Source organism: Anabas testudineus, chromosome 1, assembly GCF_900324465.2.
Source record: "Anabas testudineus chromosome 1, fAnaTes1.2, whole genome shotgun sequence".
In the NCBI taxonomy this organism is placed as follows: Eukaryota; Metazoa; Chordata; class Actinopteri; order Anabantiformes; family Anabantidae; genus Anabas; species Anabas testudineus.
The window spans coordinates 23,922,151-23,939,727 of NC_046610.1; the positions used below are offsets into that span (position 1 = coordinate 23,922,151).

General features: G+C 39.9%; 1 protein-coding gene across 6 annotated transcripts in view; it reads left to right on the forward strand.

The window, feature by feature from the left end:
- rptor (regulatory associated protein of MTOR, complex 1) overlaps positions 1-17,577 on the forward strand; it is a 151,109-nt gene that overhangs the window by 58,494 nt on the left and 75,038 nt on the right. For all 6 annotated transcript variants that reach the window (XM_026359910.1, XM_026359914.1, XM_026359909.1 and 3 more), the window contains exon 7: positions 7,745-7,920. In XM_026359910.1, the coding sequence (XP_026215695.1) occupies positions 7,745-7,920 (176 nt within the window). The remainder of the gene's footprint in view (positions 1-7,744; positions 7,921-17,577) is intronic.

Consider the following 17,577-nt stretch of genomic DNA (forward strand, 5'->3'; position numbering starts at 1 on the left):
CAGAAAAACACACACACACACACCCCATCACCACCACCAACAGCAGCCCCAGTCTTTTCACTGCTTCATCTTTTTATTACGTTTTCTCTCCCTTTCTCTCCCGGCTATGGCATGTTATGTGAATTCCTAATGAGATGGCGCTGTCATTCATCTCAATTATTCATGGAGAAGTTTCAGACTGTAGATTAGCTGGGAAATGAGTGAGAGAGAGAGAGAGAGAGAGAGAGGGAGGGAGGGTAAAGGTACAGGATGTACACAGTATGGAGCAGAGAGATGGGGCTGTAGAGTGAGAGTAAAGACGAGCTCCTGTGAACACTGTGTTACCAGTGAAAATAACGGTGAAAGCTGCTGAGGTGCCGCAATGTTTGACAGAGTTCTTCACTAGTGTCTCTCCGTTCTCAGCCTCTCTAGCTTTTTTTTTTGTTAGTTTAAGTTTGCAGAGGTCACAGCATGGATGTAAATTTGCACCACACGTCCTGACTTTGTTCACTATTGTTATTTGTTAATATACATCAGCTACATGGTCACTTTTGTATTACTACAACATGTGGACTGAAGGAGCTGGAATCGATCCCCCGACCTGTAATTAGTGGACAACCGGCTTCATCTGCTAAGACAGTGCCAGAAATGCTGAGGTTGCGATTACTCCAGTTTACACTAGGTGACATTGTCAGATGATGGTATTTGACATATTTGAGACTTAAATAAATCCCCGGAGGTACAAGGGAGAGATCTGTGTGTGAGTTGTGCGACTTTGACTACTCATAAATTTTGTTTGTATACCAGAGAAAAGTGCTATATAGGAAAATTGTTGAATGCAACAAATAAAAACAAACAAACAAAACAAAGAAATTAAAATAAAATGCTCCTATGTGCCTCTTAACACAAAAAAAATCTATTTATATGACTGGTTCTTGGATGAGGCCAAAGGTGTGGGTTAAAAACTTAGTAAGTAACTCACAATGTCAGCCAGAGTTCTACGTTTTTATGTATGCTACCCAGCAGCGTTTTTTTCTTTATACTTGTATGTATGAAGTACTTATCCCTGTATGTATACACACGTAGACATGCTATATGTCTACGTGTGTATACATACAATTATAAGTACAAGTATAAGTGTTTTCATCTCAGTTTTAAACCCAACACATGACTGGAGTCAGTCATCCCAATCAGCTTAACTGATACATTTTGAGATTCTGTAACATGCACGCTCCAAATGCATGAGAGAAGCTGTGTGTTCCTGTTGGCAGTAGTTTGTGGACATGTTAGTGTTTTTAGGTTGGTGGTATTTTATGGCTGTATGTCAGTTTACTTTGGAGTCCTGCCCCTGCTCAACAAAGATTGAATTAATGAAACTTTAATAGTACATCCTTTATTATTTTTTAATAGAAGCACTTGTGTCCAAGAACTTCGCCTGGCAATAAAATATAAAGGTGTTAATATTGAAGGGTCTCCTTTGATTTTCTCCAAATATTTTTGAAAGCAACAATATCCAAAGTTCACACTTATCAAACTGAGCTTTTGCTTTTATTTTGGCTAAAGCAATGCATATTTAAAGCACATCAACCTTCTAACCTTTCTTGTTCAAGCTAAGAGCATGGACCACTTTGACAAAGCAGTTGAAATACTGCAGCAAATTAGCTTCAAATAGAGCACAGTTGAAACATCTAGAGAGGTAGTGGAAGCAGCGAACTCCTTGTTCTTGTAGCTAGTTTGTACAAGGGTTACTAAGTAATGGGCCACTTGGGATTCTCCCAAGGCTACAGCAGATAAAAGTTTTAGCTGCTGCTGTCTGTTGTCATTTGAGTGTAATTCTAGTCAAACCGTGGTCCTAAGGCCTGGGAGTCAAGTCTGTGAAGTGGCTGTGGTCAGTGCAAGCTGAGAGATGCTGTCTGGCTGTGGCCAGATTGGATAAATACTTGATCAGACATTTTTGGAGAACGTATTTTACTTTTTCCATAGCAGGCTACAATGGGCACTCCAAAGACATTAGCTGCATCGTTGCACAAGAAGTATTTATCTAAAGCTGCCTGGAGCTTCTGGGTTTAACTATATTGTTACAGTAGGGAAATAAATAATGAGGAAGTACCCCAGTTTAAATGCAGGGGAGGTTGCATAATGTCCATAAGCAATTTCACTTTTCCACCTGAGTGCTTGCCCTTCTCACCTGCTCACACAGAAAGAGAATAATATGGAGGGGTGATGGAAGATAAAGACAGAGGTGATGACTTCTAGAGACTTTTTAATCATGCAGGAGATAATCCAAGAGGGCAGTTCGCCCACACAGTCCTGCACCTGCATCCCTCTGTCGCGACTCTCTCTGAGGGGAATTATGCAACAACATCACACTCACACACTGTGTCAGCCCTTTTTACTTATACTGTTGCACTTGTTTCACATAACACGACAGGCCTGAACTCACCAGGGACTGTATTATTTGGAGATACAACAGTGCAGATGAAGAAGACGAGCATGAAGAAGACAAGGCAAGGGAGATAAGAAAGAAGGAGGAAGTGTTTTTATCACTCCTCCACAGCCTCCACCTGCAGTTCAGTCAGTCAGTCAGTCAGTCAGTGTGCATGTGAGTGGGTGCCTGCTCTGAGTGCTCTATTATAAGACCACCTGCTTCCTTTTGAATATCTCATCACTTCCTGGGTGCACTCAGCAACATGCTCAGTGAGTGTGTGTGTGCACGTCCACCTGATTTTCAGCATTCATGCAGCATTCACAGCTAGGACTCACTGAATTGCTTGTGTGTGTGTGTGTGTGTGTGTGTTGTGGGTTAGGTGTTTGTGTCGTTGGCATTTCCCTCCACCAGCGCCTTCTGTAATCTTAATGAATAATTAATGCACAACTGTAAAATGAATTGCTCGACTAGAGTTTGCGTTTTAGTAATGTGCCTATTGCACTCCTCTTTCTTGTTCGTTTGCTACATCTAAAATCCCACTCCCCTATAGGATTAGTCTCATCAGTTAGTGACACTTTTTAAAAAAGAGGATTTCTCCGCAATTAAATTGTTCCCTGATATCCCCTGTGGGAAACAGAGAAAAGAAAGCTGTCATGGTGATTTTCATGATAATTTGGGAGATTACAATATGCTAATGTGATAATTACAGTGGATGCTTGGCATTAATCAGCGTCTACTGGCAGTGTTTTCGTATTTACCATTAGGATTACTGTGGCACGTTCGCACACTTTCTCCAAATTTCTTTCAGGAGACAGTGTTGTTCTTAGGTTGACACGAGAGGCTTTCGAAACACACGCAGCTTTGTTTGTGATGTCTGTCTCTGCGAGCGAGTCGACATTTTCCTCATTAGAGAAAGAGAAGAGGAATTATGTTACATGATGATTGGCACAGATCCATTCACACAGCAACAATCAGGCGCCCACTCACGCCTGCGAGCATTACAAAGAGAAATGAAATATATATATGCATGTTGACAGGAAAAAAACACAGTTACACACGTTATCACACTTTCCCCTAATAATTAAAACAGTTCCTCTGTAATTTTAATATCATGATTTATTTATGTGTGTGCGATGATTCTTATGCTGCAGAAGTACAGTAAATAATGTAATAACACTTCAGGTCTGAGCATTTTCCCAATTTATTAATAGTCAACTAATGAGCTATTGGACTAGCGGAGAGCAGGATGGGTTTGCAGCTTATGCAGGATAAGGGAAGCATTTCATATTGTGAATCTACTCTGCCACATCACAAGTGTTTCTGTTGAACATTTTAATCAGACCATGGCAGACGACTGATATACAGAGCTTACGTGACTTTTTGTTACCTGTGAGACACTCGCCTGTGGATCTTTTCTTGTATTTGTTTTCCTGTCTTATACTCTAATAGACTTGGCTTGCCCTCTGGGTGCAAATAGACAAGCATGTCCCCTCAGTGCTCGCCTCAGGTGGTGTGTGTTCATCACAACTTGCAGCACATACTGAACTACATCTGCTGCATTCAGGATTGCTAGGATATTGCACCTATATTTGTGATTGGGTGTGTCTGTACTGTGTGTATAGGTGGGCTACTGGTCAAAAGGTTTAGGGCACCCCAGTTTTTCCAGATTTTATAGAATGTTGAAGTTTATTGTTTCAATGTAGTGAAATCAAAGCACAGAAAAAAACAGGTGGACATGACAGTGTGTCATGTGTATCTTTCTCAAAGTCAGCGTTCCTCAGAGTAAATACAAAGGCTTTACCACACAATCCTAAGTGTTGCCACATTCAGAAGTGTTCTGACGGTGCTGCAATTGTTGCATGTATTAGGCATGGAAAGGAAGAGTGTACAGAGGAAGAGTTTACAGAGGCCTAAAAACCTTTAGGCCTCTGTAAAACTGCCTCCTGCTTAAGATGGAGATGTTAGTGGATTTTCAAAGGTTTAAACTCCCTCCTCATCCAGTCAGAATTTGTGGAGCAGACATTGAAGTGGTGCCAGCCTACAGATATCTATGTGTGCACTTGGACAATTAGTTGAACTGGTCACTTCACACAGATGGGGAACATAAAAAAGGGCTGAGACGTCTTATCCTCCTAAGGCGGCTTAGGTCATTAGACGTCTGCAGGAAGATGCTACAAATGTTTTATCAAACTATAGTAGCAAGTGTGCTATTTTATCCTACAGTTTCATGTGGAGGCAGCATAAAGCAGAAGGATGTAAGGCAGCTGGACAAACTGGTGCAAAAAGCCTGCACAGTGACAGAAATGAGGTTGGACTCACTAGAGGCTGGGGTGGAGAAACACACAAACAAGGAAAAGGAAGTGTTTAATCTAAAACATGCTACCACATCTGCCAAGTATAATGTGGGTATATATGGGAAGTGGAACGGGTTCCCTTGTATTTCTTTATAATGTGACTGTTGACAAAAGCAGCAGGATGAATCCTGAAGTGTTTAGAGTGGTATTATCTGCACAGATTCAGAGAAATGTTTCACAACTCGTTGGACGATGCTTGACAGTGCAGATGGGCAGTGACCTAAGGAATAGTGTTAAAACAACCCGGGACTTTTTAAGGCAAAGAACTGGAACTTCCATCCAACATTTGACCATTCATTTCACCTGCTGACAGGTCTGGCAGAGCTTCACCAAGGAAGAAAGCCAGCATCCGGTGATGTCTGTGAGTTCCAGTCTTCAGATAGACAATGACTGCAAGTCTTTAAAACTTTAAAACTTTAATAATGCCAAAATAATGAACATTGTGTCATGGTCCAACTATAATGTGTATAGACTTATGGATGTATGTGCCTATATGTGACTGTCCACATACGGTTTGTTCTCGTACTTTATGTCTGTGTTTGCTGAAGTGATTGCATGTGTTCATTGCTGTAGATTGATTTCCAGGACTTTTAGAGTTTTGGCACCAGACAGTGGATTTCTCACACCCCCTCCTCCTGCTTAGCCTTTGTGCCCAAAAGTGTTTGCTAACACAGAAAGCATTTTAGCACTTGAAGCAGCATTTTCTGCTACAGTACACTACTTTAGTGGGTGTCTATAGCTCCTCAAGAGGTTTTACTGTAACTGTTTTAAAATATATTCCATAATGTTTACTATGTGGTACCACAGGGTCTTTATGGACTCACACAAATCTTCCAGGTTAAAAAGAAATTGGCTAATTATAATAGTTTTAAAAATTAAATATTAAAATCTACTAAAGATAATCTACTAAAGTCCTCTAGATAAATGTTCAATTAGGACCAAAGAAATCCTTGAATTCTGAACCCACAGTTTTTTCATTGGGTTCTAACTTCTCGATCTCTTCAGGTCTCATCAAATTAAGTTTTTAATTACATGTTACTTTAAGTTGTGTAGTCATTTAAGGTTGTTGTCCTCACGCTGTGTATGAATTTTTATTAAAAAAAACGACGAAAGAAGCGTAAGAGACTGCAATCGTGATCATGTCATAATGATTTCAGCAGACTCTGTTCACAGCTCCTGACACAAGCCCCTACTGTGTTTCATGATGAGCCTGTCATCTATCCAACTTAGTCGGCGACCAAAAAAGCAGCTGTCAATTTAAAATGACAAAAAGCGCAATGCCGGCTTTCCTGGAATAATAGAGACATGGGTTTTAATGAAAAAAAGGCACTAATAATAATAATATAATAATCTCCTTACTAAATGTAGTCTGGGTTGCAGAATGAAAGCCATAGCAGTCAGTGATGATAAAGGGAAGTCTTGGATAGCTGCCTCCATTAAGGCACACAGCTCATTAAAGTGTACTCAGCAAATAACAGATGAACATATTGAACTTCCAGCAAACAGATCAACAGTACAACAGCACAATGAGCACATAAATAGTCAAGAGCTCCAAATATAATTAAAGTTTTACATCATATGCAAGCCTTCTCCATTTTTTAAGTATTGACTGAGCTGTTCCAGAGTGTGGAAATAACACTCTAATTCTGTTCTCAGAATAGACAAGGGGATTGTTTACCACCGAAGACCACCTGCTAAGGGCCATGCAAGAGGAAAATTTCCTCACTGGGATCAATAAACTATTACATTATCATTACATTCTCAAAATGTCTCCGGCACTGCCTCAAATATAATGTTTTAGCTGCAAACACAAGGTGGCAAACCTGGAAAAAGCACTGATTTGTATCTAATACAGATTTAATGTCTTCCTCTCTTTGTGCAACAGCAGGAAAATAAACACTTTTATTGTTCTTCTCTTAACTGAGGCAAAAAATTAAATGTTGATGTTTCACATTTTTAATGTGGTAAACACAATTCATCAGGATTACAAAAACTGTAATGGTCGAGCTTCATCTTAAAATAAACACAGTGTTTTTGTTTGAGAACGAGCTCACTAGACGGATCGAGTGGAAAAGTTTGTAATGAAAAGCAATGAATTGATGCCAAATCTGAGAAACACAAGCAGCTTGTAACAGTGATGACAGAACAGGCTTGTGTAGGTGGTATCGCCATGCTAAAGCCTTCACCTGCTGCCTTTGCTGTACATTTGCACGAACTCAGATTCGACTCCATATTACTATCTGCCACTATCAAAACTGACATTTTCCTCTTTCTCCTTTCTTCGCTGCTTATTCTTCTTTGGTCTCAGGTTTCTGCACTTTAATCTGTTTCTGAACCTTTCATTTCAACTCCAGTTCCTCATCCTGTCTGCTTCTGTCATCCAAGCAAAGCAGACATTTCCTGGCACAACTTCACCTATTATGAAGGTGTGTGATTGAGAGGGAAAAAAAAGTAATCAAATCTCCAGCAAACCTCTTGCAGATTATCAAGCAACATTATTATAGACCAGTGCGTTTCAACTTAGATGTTTAATCTTTTCTGCTTTTGTTACTGTGTTAACTTCTAAACTATCAACATCATGCAAGGTTTCTTGTTACCAAAATTCAATTTTACAGTACCAACAAAACCCTGAACACAACTTTGATCAGACCTATTTGTTAATGAATACACATGACTGTCACCCTCCACAGACAAGTCTCTCTTTTTCATAGCTAAGGTGTCTGTCTCCCTCCTCCTTGACTGTCTCGGTTTTTCTGTCATTCTTTTCCCCAGGAAGTAGGTAGGTGGAACAGTAAAACAATTCAGACTTTTCACAGATTCTGACTGGATATTTACAATCTTCTTGATCTCTCTGACAGGCAGAACAGAGCAGCGTGGTCATATGAAAGCTTTAATGTGTGCTAACTTGTTTCTGGTTGCGGCTCAGCTGGTCGTTGCAGCTAAATAAATGTAAACAAACTAAATCATTTTGTTGTCTGTTCAGGTGGCGGCCATCAATCCCAGCCACCCACTCGCCCAGATGCCTCTGCCACCCTCTATGAAGAACTGCATCCAACTGGCTGCGTGTGAGGCCAGCGAGCTGCTGCCCATGAACCCCGACCTCCCCGCTGATCTCTTCACATCCTGCCTCACCACGCCCATCAAAATCGCCCTCCGATGGTAAGGCCGCTCTCACACCTTTTTTCCCTCCTCTCAGCCAAAACACAGGTTCTTACTACACATACACAGTCTGAACAGGACTTTTTAAATATGTCTTCCAGATGGTACATTTAGGATTTGCCCTGAATTTGTCTGAAGTAATGAGGTAGTTGGGATTTTTGTCACCTAGCTGCTAACTAGCAGTTAAACAGCGTGTCCCATTAATGAGCCCATACATACTTAAAGCTGTCAGAAAGCTAGATTATAGTATTTCTCAGTAGGTAAGAAAATGTAAAAGGAATTTTCTTTAAAGTAACTGTTCTGGTTCAGACTTGCAATGGTTTACATACCCCAATTTAAAAAATCTGCACAAAGATTAAGTTTAATTTTGAACCAGTGTTAAACATGTCAGATCAGGTATTTATTGCTTTATTTCTGTTCATTCAAATTTCCCTTTAACCACACAGGAGACTGTGTGTCAATCAATTAGTAAATCCTGTAAGCTGCAGGTCCTGTGCAGAGAGCAAACACTCCTACAAGCCCCCCCCTCTCAGTATTCAGATGATGAGAAATATTCTGCTATGATGAAAAATGTAAACCAGCATCATCTACGGTGATGCAGGGATCATCATCCCTGCAGAGCACTCTGCAGTAAAAGTGGTGAAGAATATTCAGGCGAAATGAGTTCATCATTTGGGAGACTTAGCTGATACAGTGGCCTGATGTAAATGCATCATGATGCATCTTTCAGAGAACTGTACTGATGGAGCTTCAAGCTAAACCACGGGAGCACACGGGTTACATCAGCTTGTCAGTGTGTGTGTGAGAATGTGGGGTACACTGAGAGTGTGGCTTGCACTCCCAGGCAAAAGAGATTTCATCACTTCTGATTCTGTTTACACTAAACACACACACATACTGTAATACCATAGTCTGTATTTAGGAGGTGTTACATCTGACACAATTAGAGATCTAAATTATTATCAGTCATCACTTGTGCAATCTTAAGGATCAAATCACTTTTCTGAATATTAGCTGAAAATGTTCATGTCAAAAAGTGTACAAAGTTTGAAAGACGGCTTTCGAAAGCTTCTCCAGTTCCTAGATTTACTTATTCTTTCATCAGATATTGAATCAGGGAGTCGGATAACTTTGCTACTTTTAGATGGATTGGAAGCTCTGAGGCACTTTGGTATCAGTACCCAACCTCAGGTACAGTACAACTGGATTTAATGCAAATGATAGCCATGCTTGTGCCAGTGTGTGTGTGGATAAATCTTAAATGTTTCGGAAACCAGTAAAGTGTCATATATGTGCCACCCATTTACTGTTTAATTTCTAACAATGTGCTTAGTCAGGTTTCAGTGATGGGAATTTTCTCCTTGTGTCGATCACATGAATTTTACCAGTGGGCCGTTTATATTTATTCACATCTAACCTGCAATGTTCACATTAGCTATAAGCTGGCAGCATAAACACGGCCATGTGTGGGAATGTGTCTCTATGCAGCTTGTTTTTTGTCTTTCCATTGACCTTAGATACATACAATCACCCACCTCACACACACAGTAAAGACTGGTGTGAATGCACCTTTTGGGTTTGGCAATATTCCTGGCTTTCTAGCCTGTTAGTTGTTAGCTTGCTGTCTGCAGTAGTCTGCCTATTCTTCAATTTTAATCAATGTTTAGTAATGCCATGCTTCTATAGCTATGGCCATTATTACTTTCAGTTTCCTAGAATTATTCCTCATTTTGTTGTGATCTAGAGATGAGACAAAATTCTCCTCAAGCAGAAAAGGACTATGAGTGATCATATTTCCTGCAGTTCTCCTGTACAGGCCCTTTTATGTGAGATGTTGTGACATGCCACAGTAGGAAAAGTGCAAGTGTAAACAATACAATTACAAGTGGCTGAATTCTCTTTGTTTTAGGTGCTGGTAGTGTGCATGCAGGCTCTCACTGCAGTGGATTATGTGAATAGAGTAAACCATCATTAATGTTACTATAGTAACACACAAAGTAAAAATGTGAGAAGTGCCCCACTAACACAAGCATCACCCACTGGAAGAGATTTTTTGTCATGTGATATCTTCCAGGCATTACACAACCTATCTAGATACTGTCTCCATCTCCAGTTGTACCAAGTCCCATTGGTGCCGTAGCTCTTTACTTACACAGTCTTTTTGCATTTTAATGACTGAATTTACTTTGCACACGCTAAAAGTCACACAGATGATTTACAAAATTTCAGCTCACAATTTTGAAAGGGTGCATTACTTTTTTTCAGCAAGGGTGACATGTTGCCTTCAGCATGTCCTGCAGCTAACCTGGTGTTTCTTCTCTGCCATAAACACTGAAGAGTTTCATTTATCTTCCTTCGTTCTGAATCCACATCCCGCCACGACCTTCAGCATAATGAGGTCTCAGCATTATGCCATTAATATTGATATGCCTTACCAACATCCCATTTTGAAGAACAAGTTGCTAAAGGCTTGCTGGATAATATTGACTCAAATATTCCTTAATGCCCTCTGCCTCCAAAAATGGATCTTGCAGCTTGCACAGGAAAGTTGGGACTGATCCTTTCTATTAAAGGCTCAGTAAGGTCAACCTTCAGTGGTTTGTATTAATGAGTGTAACTTGTAGGTCTGTAATGAACCCAGGGAAATTTAGATTACCAATGCAGTGTGTGTGTGTGTGTGTGTGTGTGTGTGTGTGTATAGGATGTGTGCATAGGAAATGCATATATATATATATATATATATATATATATATATATATATATATATATATATATATATATATATGTATATATATATATATATGCATTTCCTCACTTAGTACAGTTAGGTTTGATAAGCTCATTTAGTAAAATAAATACATGAACACCAAAGCTTTGAAAGAGAAACTTAATAAGTTTGTTAATAATTCATTCATTAAACATTTACACTCAGAGGAAAAGTACTGTATATAATGATAAAATAAATCATATTTTCTTTGTAATGATGTTCTTTATATTGATTCTTCTGACACAGCCAAAGTCTTTAGTAATTCTGAAGTAGCCATGTTGGCCTAGTTAGACCACCAGCTCATGGAGGTCAGTGTTACCTAACTTTAGCTAAATGCTGCTATGACATTACTGAGTCAGTTTGCTCGCTCTATCACTCTGCTCCACTTGTGCTGGTCACTTTAAACTTAAGGCTTTAAATGAGCAGGTTCTATGTGCTGATGGGTAAGACCCTGCCATTTCAGATGTAGTAAATAGCTGTGGTTCAGTGACCGCCTGCCAAGTCTGGTAGAGAATAACATTTCAGTTTAGAGCAGTCCCAGTGCTCAAGAGCCTCCCTACCAGATTATACAAGCCAGCTGTGGCCTGCACCTACATCAACCTGCTTCTCCAGCACTGAGACCAGGAACTCTTCACAAGTCTCCATAGACAATGCAGCTCTCACCACTTCTCCCCACCTCCTGTCCTCCATACGGTTTATTGCTTGCACTCTTGTTTGCTTATTATTTTCTAAATAAAGACATGCCGAGCTATCTTCTCCCTAATTTCACACAGCCCCAGAGTGAGGAATGGGGAGAAAATAAGGACAGGATGGGGCGCAGAGTGGGCGGATGGAGGGATTCACTGATGTGCCTGCTTACCTTGGCTTTAAAACTTTAATGAGATGCATTGAGGGATGGATGATGGGGTTTACTGAGAAAGGGAGTGAGGATGAGTTGGAGAGAGACAGGCAGAGTGAGTGCATGTGTACCTTTCATTGCTCAGCTGAGCAGAAAATCATTACTGATGGAGCGCCATCTTCAAGGGATTTCCCCTCTGCTGCGTTGGATAGTGGGTGATGAAGGAGGTGAGCATCTGAAAATAGAGAGGAAGGGAAGGAGACACCACAGGGGAAGAGGGAAAATAACAACAGCTGAAGGAATAAAAGCTCAAGGTGCATGTCAGGTTTAGCCGCAGGAAAGGTGGAGTTGTGATGTCATGTCAGTTGACCAGAGTGAGATATCTCAACAACTGTTACATGACTGACAAAAAAACTGCAGTATATACAGTAAAAACTACAGTACAGTCTTCAGGATCTCCAAATGATGAATCCTAATCACCTACTGGACAGAGGGTCCAACATGTGGTCCTATATTTGTCATCTCCACATGCTCAAACATATATCATATAGCCAGTAATTCACCCTTACAGCTTCTTACAACCCATATAGGCTAACGCTATGCAGAACTGTATCCTACATGTGGTTCTGTTTATTCACAATGCCACCTCACCTAAAGATATTCTGTGCAGCTTTTGGGAGTCAAGCTAGCTGTAGCATAGACCTGGAGAGAGCCACCTTCCTGCCAAGATCGGGAGAGTATCAGGAGATACTCCTGATCCACTTTGTTTCATGATACAACAAAACTTACTTATCAAGTAGAAATTGAAATTGAAATTCTGTGATTGTTAAAAGGGCAAACCTCACTCAAAAACCTTTAGAAGTAAATATCTCTGTACTGCTGTCAGGCTGTTCAATGACTCTATGTGACATTAGTTTTTAACAACACCTTTTTACATTAGTATAAATTTTCTACTAAAGACATTTTCCAGTCAACATTTTGCAGTCTAATCTAAGTACACAACTTCTCAGTTGGTTTACTGATGCACACAACCCTCTACCACCCACCCAGAGTTGAACATCAACATAATACAAAATTAAATATTTATTTGTTACAATCATATCCTTTTTTTTTTTTTTTTCCATGTTTCAATAGTAGGTCCAGTAGTGACTTGAAATGTGTTGTGATCACCTGACTTTTACTTTAGTGCCACCAGCAGGTTGACAGTTTGCTCACAGTGAAATGCGTGGACAACAATTTGATCACAAGTTAACTTTCAGGTTCAGTCATTCATGTTTCTTTCACAATTAATTTTAATGACTCTGGTGATCCCCTAACTATTTGTCCAGTGTTTTGCTAACATTGAAACATCAAACACATTAAGTAGCATGGTCACAGACATGTTAGGGAGCAACATTTGGCCTCTCATGTAGAAGAGAAAGATGATTTAAGACCAACCTGTACCATCTCTGCCAGGCAGATGCGATGGTGTCAGCCCTTTAGGCTCTTTAGAGAAGAAATCAGGCAGCAGAGATGACTCTCTGTAGAATGCAAAGTAGGCTGAGCCAACTCCTCAGCAAGTGCTGCTACCATCTCTTTAATATTAAAGACACTCTTCACATGTATCCCTTGGGTGTCATGTTTTCCTGCATCTATGTTAATAATCATGCATGCTCTTAGTGTACATATGGGATATGTATGCATGCTATTAATGTTGATAATGATATGCACATGTAAGTCGACCTTGCTGTTCAGCTGTGACAGGAACAATGGTGACCTCTGCTAGCATGCACAAGTGCTGTAAATAGCATCTTTACATTTAATAGCAGGAACACTGATTTTAATGGAAAGCAGCAGCAGCAAGGGCTCACGTGACCATATCTCCTGTTCCTTTCATTCAATGCCTGCTCCCCTGACACACACAAACTCACTCACTCACATAAAACACACAGCAGCTGGATTTTGTTCATTGAGAACAAACACAGCTGCACCTTCCTTTTGCAGCTTCTAAGGGTGGAATGATGAAAATTAAACACAAGTATTTGTACACACACACACACACACACACACACACACACACCCCTTTACGCACACCACTGTACTTTATTTGGAGCCTTGGCTTTAATAACTGAGATGTAAATTGCTTGTAAAAATGTTGACACATCCATCTTTCCCACTCCTATCTCTTGACTACAGAGGAAACGGTTACATAACACTGCATATGCCTTAGATGACTACTTTCTTGAGACCTTCTGGGTTTGAAGAGAGCTGCAGGTTTACCTCAGAAAACCCCATCCTCCATACAGCGAATCAGACAGTCAGCTCTGTCTTGACTGTTCACTGACGTCAAGCCATATTTTTTTGGTTCCAGTTGCTAGAACATCATATGCACCTCGTGGTTATACAAAGAGAGTTGATATTATTTTTCTAACAGCAGCATAAGTATGATCACTGTAATATATTTGTGTTAAAAATGATAAATGACTACTGTGAGTATATCCAGCCAAGAAAAAAGCAGCTTCAGTCATTGCTGGAGATTTGATAAACAACACTCTCTGCAGTTAAGGTTGAACTACTAATTAGGCAAAGAAAGCAGCGGTCACTGATCCCAATGTCCTCAAACGTCCCATGTTCACTGTCCATCTGCTGATTTGTTTAGTTAGATTGATTGCAGATTTACTCTGCATCACTTACTGTAACTGTTACAGTAACAATATTCTTTAAAGTGGGTTTTGCTGCATTAGCTAGTTTATGTTTCTGTCTGGTGAAGAGTCCTGTGTCAACATCTGGGACGTGTTCCTCATACATCACTAAGCGATTCAAATGAGTAATTCTGGATGTTCTAATCCTGGATAAGGTTATCCGGTTAATGCTCCTTCAAGCTTGGATTGTATTAGAAAAAGTAGATTTAGCCATCTGGGAAAGCAAAAAGTGTCCACTGATCTCATAGTGAATCATTGGTATAATCTTGACGGGTACTGTAAACAGGTACAAGCACAACTAGGACCCAGTAACAGGTGAAATATGAAGTAAGTTACAAGAATACTCTGTGAACCGGTGCCTGTGTATTAGTCTTAGCCTCCCTCACATTAACTGTGGATACTTTATTGCAGGTAAAATAATTTAAAATGACAGAGATGAACAATTGTGGGAAATGTCATCAGACTGCTGCCTGTGACGGGGGAATGTGTTATTAAGTTATTTAGATTATGGCAATATTGCATCGTGCAACAGTCTGTATTATAAACTCACATTGCTGAAATCTCCATGAATCACTACCCCAAGAACAGATCATCCATAGTTGGATGGACTTCCTGGTCCAACACCGTTCAAATGAACAAGCTTGACACAGAGATGCAGGATCATATCAAATTGTCAGCAATAGCAGAGCAGAGCCCTAGCTATTATTCTTAGTTATTATCTTAATGGGCTAACATAATACTACACCAAATTAATAATACACTAATAGTAATAATCACAGAATACAGCATATAGCTGTATTTGTCATATTCACAGAAGTACAAAGATGTGATACAGCACACAGTACTGAGAGAGATATATTTGATGTGTATTGGAGGTTGGTGACAAAGCAGATTAGATTTGAGATCACCCAGCAGCCTCTCTGACACATGATTGATAGACGGTGACTTGGGACTGGAAAGCTGATTGAAGGAGTAATGATGTGGAGAAGGCGGCAATCCCTGTGGGGACCAGAGGAGACACTCCTCCTTCTCCTCCACCACCTCTCACCCTGGCTGCACTATAGTAGTTTCCTCAAACAAGAGCCACTTCATTTTCCTCCTCAGAGTTTAATATGTACATGCCCACTCCTACCCTCTCCTCCTAGTGCCCACACACTCACTCACTTTCTCTTACTCACAGATTCAATTAAAGTTGGGCCACCTCACTCTCTGTTCATAATGATTTCCTCTTTATTCCTGGCCTCCAACTCTGTGAAATGTAGATATGGCTCACTCTTCATATTTCATTGATTGATTGATTGATTGATTGATTTATTGATTGATTTATTTAGCACAAATGCTGTCCAACCTTTCAAATCCTTTATTCTTCTACAGCCTGGAGAGTTTGGAATGTAGTGCCTCGGTGAAATTTATCTCATTTCTACAGATTCAAAGATTTAAAGTCATTTCTATGTAACAAAATGGTGATGACTTTCAGGTGTGAAATCATAATTTACTTCCTGAGTGTCGATTCTATACTGTGGAGTGTAGTTAATGCGTGAACAGTGAAGTCAAACACCACTTTAGTCTGGTTAAAGAGCCAAATGTGGCTGTTTGTGAAGTGTAGACAATTGAATTACGAGGAAACTGTAGCATTACCACCCGATCTGGGGGTGATTCTGCAATTCAGCCCTTTAAGGAAGACTCAGGGAGCAGTGAGGAGTCTCTAGAGTGCAGGCAGTTTGTGCTGCTCCCTTCTTTTTAATATTACTGCTATCTCTCCACATGAATTGAGCTGTTGTGGTTTGCCCTTGTCTCTTCTTTCTTTATTCTCCCAAAATACTCTGACCAAAAGCAAGCGCGAACTACATCATCCTCTGGTTGACTGATGCTTTTTAGAGTCTTTTTCAGAGCTTGAGTAAGGTCTGGGATTAATTAATTAATTAATTATTGTTATTGTTTGAAAGTCTCCAACCCTACATCTCTAACATTTACCCTACTCCTGAAGTTATACAACACCTTTGGATGGTGTTGATGTGAATGTACCTCTAATGAGCAGATTCAATGCAGTTCAGCTCCGATGACGCAGATGTTTTCCAAAGACCAGTGAGTTTTAGGTGAGACCAGAGTCTTGACAGATACAGTACAAGCCCTGTTAAAAGCTCTCTCCACTGACCCTGTGACTCTCACTAAGATCAGCAACCCCCAGAGAGAGAGAGAGAGAGAGAGAGATGGATAGATGACACAGAAGATAGTTCAGAAGACAGTGTACAATAACAAACTGTGCATTAGTGTAAGTCATCGAAACAGTTCAGAATCATATTGAATGATCTTGTTTTACATCACATCCATTAAAGATTTGTTTTAATCCTGTAGGAACTAATTTTATTCTGTTGATTCAAACATGTTAAACTGCACTTTTTTGCTTATACTCTTCTTAGCAACTGAACTTAAGATACTTGGACTGCTGAGACTTTACATGTAGTACAGGAGTGGCCAACCCTGGTCCTTAAGAGTCACAGTCCTGCTTGTTTTCCAACTATCTCTGCATTTCCTGCTTCGGATTGGCTGAACACACCTGATCCATGTAATCAGCAGAGGGTAGGGCAGAAATAGTTGGAAAACAAGCAGGGCTGAGGCTCTTGAGGACCAGGGTTGGCCACCCCTGATGTAGTACATTATTATTAGTTACATGTAATACATTATTATTAGTTACATGTAACTTTACTATCCAGTCACTGTAAATGTATATATCGACACTCCTTCTAGCAGAAGTATCACCAAAGCAATACACTTTTCATGTTAAGCTGAAAGCTGAATTCTCTGCACTTTCGTGTTGGGAAATATAATCAGAATTTACACTGCAGCTATTTTTCGTAATTTTTCATTATTCAATCAGATACTGCATCTGAACATATTTGTGGAATCCTGGGTGGGCACTCACGATAGCAGTGTGATTCACATCATGAGATAGGGTAACTAAAATGCAGAGCCATGAGCTAACATACTGTACAGAGGGCTCAGATGTGCTCAGCAAAAAGCTAATAACGTAGCCACCTCTAGTCTGACTTGAATTAATTACCTTCTTTTGGTCCTTATATCTCATATCTAAGAAGTGAACATACATTATTCACTTGCTGTGCTGGATTTAGAGTTTTGATATTAATAAACAGGGTAAAGGAAAACCTAGTTCATATACTGTAATTATAAGCACTTTCAGATTTACTTTTTTCCGATCACAGGGCATCATCAGACTCTCTTGATAATTTAAGAGCACAAACCTTGATTTTTCCATGGGCGTGAATCAAAATGACTTAAGATACTAGTCTGACCAAATGCTTCCAAAGTCTTCTCATTTCTTCTGTTTCTAATTCCTTTCTTATCTTCCTCTC